The sequence below is a fragment of the Protobothrops mucrosquamatus genome, unplaced genomic scaffold (genome assembly GCF_001527695.2).
Source record: "Protobothrops mucrosquamatus isolate PMUCROS unplaced genomic scaffold, P.Mucros_1.0 scaffold3533, whole genome shotgun sequence".
Classification (NCBI taxonomy): Eukaryota; Metazoa; Chordata; class Lepidosauria; order Squamata; family Viperidae; genus Protobothrops; species Protobothrops mucrosquamatus.
Window position 1 is genome coordinate 28,029 of NW_015389502.1, and position 3,333 is coordinate 31,361.

At 55.5% G+C, this 3,333-nt stretch overlaps 1 protein-coding gene across 1 annotated transcript in view; it reads right to left on the reverse strand.

The window, feature by feature from the left end:
* Positions 1-2,625: 2,625 nt before the first annotated feature.
* PC (pyruvate carboxylase) overlaps positions 2,626-3,333 on the reverse strand; it is a 19,655-nt gene continuing 18,947 nt past the window's right edge. The window contains exon 11 of the mRNA XM_015827155.1: positions 2,626-2,923. Within this exon, the coding sequence (XP_015682641.1) occupies positions 2,675-2,923 (249 nt within the window). The 3' untranslated portion in view covers positions 2,626-2,674. The remainder of the gene's footprint in view (positions 2,924-3,333) is intronic.

The following is a 3,333-nucleotide window of genomic DNA, read 5'->3' on the forward strand; positions in this document are numbered from 1 at the left end:
CAGTGGTTCTCAACCTTTTTAATGCCGTGACCCCAACCGGTCGTAAGTCGAGGACTAAACCGGTCGTAAGTTGAGGACTACCCAACCGGTCGTTAGTCGAGGACTTTCCCTGCCCGGGAGCGCCGCGCCCCTGTGCCGGCCGAGGCGTAGCTGGCAAGCGGCAGAGACGGAGCAGGCTGACCACCAGCTGGCCCAGCCCAAGGGAGGTAAGGCACCCGCCGGAAAAGGGGAAACAAAATGGCGGACAGCCTTGCTTGGCGACCCCCGTGAAATGGTCGATCGACCCCAAATGGGGTCCCGACCCACAGGTTGAGAACCACTGTGCTAGGTGGTCCTTTCTTCTTTTTCAGTGAAGATCCTAGCTTAGAAGATCCTTTTGCTCAGCAAAGCTCTTCTGCTCCCCTTCATAAAATGGCAAAAGGCAGGCTAGATCGGAGCTCTCAAGTGGGGTGCAGAGGACTCTGTCCTGGGCTGGGGTCTTCCACACCTTTACCAATGACTTGCATGAGACATTTATCTTGTCTGCAGATGACACAAAGCTGGAAGAGATGGCTAGTATTCTAGACGATAAATAAAAGACTCAGAAAGATCCGGGCAGGCCGGAGCAGGGGGCCGAAATGAACAGCAGGTCCCAGGAAGAAAGGCCCAGTTCTGCATTTATGTAGGAAACAGAAAGGCATAAAAACAGGATGGGGGAGGGGGAGGCCTGGCTTGGCAGGGGCACCTGTGACTTTGGCCCTGAAAGAAATCCTGCCAGAACTCCCAGGGACCCTGTTTGGGGAATCTGGCCTGATCCTTGCCTATGGTCTCTTGACCCAGCCCAGGATCTCCCTCCCGTCTGTGGCTCAGGGTGGTTAGGGTCGCTGCCCCGCCCTGGCCTGCACTCCCTCCAGCAACAGCAGCAGCAGCAGCAGCTGTGGGTCAGAATGTCTGCCCTTGCGTGGCACCCAAGTAAAGAGGTAGCCTTCTCTTAGGCAACTAGCCCAGCTTGGTGCTGGCTCAGCTGAAATGGTGAGATGCCACAGGGATGCCCTGGAAAAGAAAAGGGTGGAGATGCATGGGAAGGTGTTTCTAGCACCTAGAAAGAGGGCCAAGGAGAAAGCCAGCAGCAAACAGGTACCCTCCCAGCAGAGAGAGGTAAGGCTCAGGCATTGAACATGTTATAAACACGTCTTTTACAATCCCCCCCCCGACCTTATAGAAGTATCCTCAGTCTCTAAGGCAGTGGTTCTCAACCTTTTTAATGAGTCGAGGACTAAACCGGTCATAAGTCGAGGACTACCCAACCGGTCGTAAGTCGAGGACTTTCCCTGCCCGGGAGCGCCGCGCATGCACGGTTCCGCCCCCTGCGCCGGCCGAGGCGTAGCTGGCAAGCGGCAGAGACGGAGCAGGCCGACCACCACCTGGCCCAGCTCAAGGGAGGTAAGGCACCCGCCGGAAAAGGGGGAAAAATGGCGGACAAAAAAAATGGCAGACAGCCTTGCTTGGCGACCCCCATGAAATGGTCGATCGACCCCAAATGGGGTCCCGACCCACAGGTTGAGAACCACTGCTCTAAGGGCCAAGCTCCACAGCCATCTTCCTCAACTGGCCTTCCCTCCTGGCCTCGCAGTGGACATCCAGATGGCCAAAGCGATCCATGGCTCTTCCGGGATGACAGTGGGAGGACGGCTCCTTGTTTAGCGCCACTGTAATTCTGAACAGTTGCTGAACAAGCGCAGGCTAAGCCTGGGCCCCTCTTCCTCTTCCTCATGTTTTCTGCTGGGCAATTTCCCTGCTATTCGTACACGGTTTATAAGCTAGCTGGCTGGCTGGCTGAAGCAGCAGAGCGAACGCACATCAAGGAATGCGTACAAGCACACAGGACAAGAGGCAGCGCCGTTTCATTTCGTTTCATTCCTTCCAAGGGCTTCCACTAAAAGTGTTGCCCTTCCCTCATTCCGCCCAACTGTCCATCCACGATTCTCAGGCCCAGCCCAGATGATTGGTCCAATAATTGGCAACAGGAAAATCATGATTTGGTTGCACTGCCTCCTCCAGTGGCGGAAGAAGGGATGGCAGCCTCTCGACACACCCCAGAGCAGCCCTCGAGTCCAAGCTTAGCTGGCTTTTACATCACAAAGCGGCCGCCCAGGATTTAAACATGGGCACGGCCACCTTCCTCCTCGGTTTGGCAACTGAAACAGAAAGGACAAGGCGGATGGATGAGGGGGCCTCTCTCTCCCCTTCTAGAAAAAAAAAGCTGACACTGGGCAAAAATTATCCTCAAGAGGAGGAGAGGACAGGAAGGAGGAGCCCCCCACCCAACCACCCAGGGCAGAAGTGGCCCCTCCTTCTACCAAACCGGCTCACAGCCTCCAGGAAAAGGGGCCGCAAGAGAGACGGGGGGGGGGGGGGAGGCTTCTGTGCACGTGGCCACAACAGCTCCTTCTCACTTGGCTCCTTTTCTCTCTGCTAGGAGGAGGAAGGCAACAAGTGTCACCGTACCCGGGGGTGGGGGAAAGCAATGGGGTCCCCCATCCTTCTAAAGCCCAGTCCTGCTCCTCCCCTGGAGGAGGGGAGGGGAAGGGAAGTCCAGTGATAAAAGCTGGGAAACTTGCTTTGAAGGCATCTCGGCAGCTCTAGGGGTTCCTCAGAAGGAGCCACGACTTTTGAGGTCCCTGGGACGAGGCGGCTACTCAATCTCCATGATCAGATCATCCCCTTCTAAGCTCATGCCAAGCTTGACATAAATTTTCTGGACCGTGCCTGTCACGGGCGAGTTGACCACGGTCTCCATCTTCATGGCACTCAAGACGCAGAGAGATTGTCCCTTCTCAACGTGCGCTCCTTCCTTCACTTTGATGTCAATGACTTTCCCTGGCATGGGAGCTCCCACTTGGCCTTTGACGTCCTTCAGGGCTTTGGGGTGGAAGTGCATCTCCTGGCAAGGCAAGGCAAGGCAAGGTTAAGAGGGGGGAGGGCGCCCACGGCTTCCTTCCATCGCTTCCTGCCCAAGGCAGAGTGCCAGGGGGTTGGTGGAGACAGAGGATGGAGGGGGCGGGCGCTCACAGGAAATTATACGCTGAATTGGGTGACAATAGCAGAACATGTAGGGGCTACTAGCATTAGTAATTAAGCTAAATATCATTTATGAATAAAAAGATGTATTTTAAATGCCAGTGATTTTAAAGAAGATGAATAGCCCTGTAAAGCAGTGGTTCTCAACCTTTTTAATGCCGCAACCCCAACCGGTCGTAAGTCGAGGACTAAACCGGTCGTAAGTCGAGGACTACCCAACCGGTCGTAAGTCGAGGACTTTCCCTGCCCGGGAGCGCCGCGCATGCGTGGTTC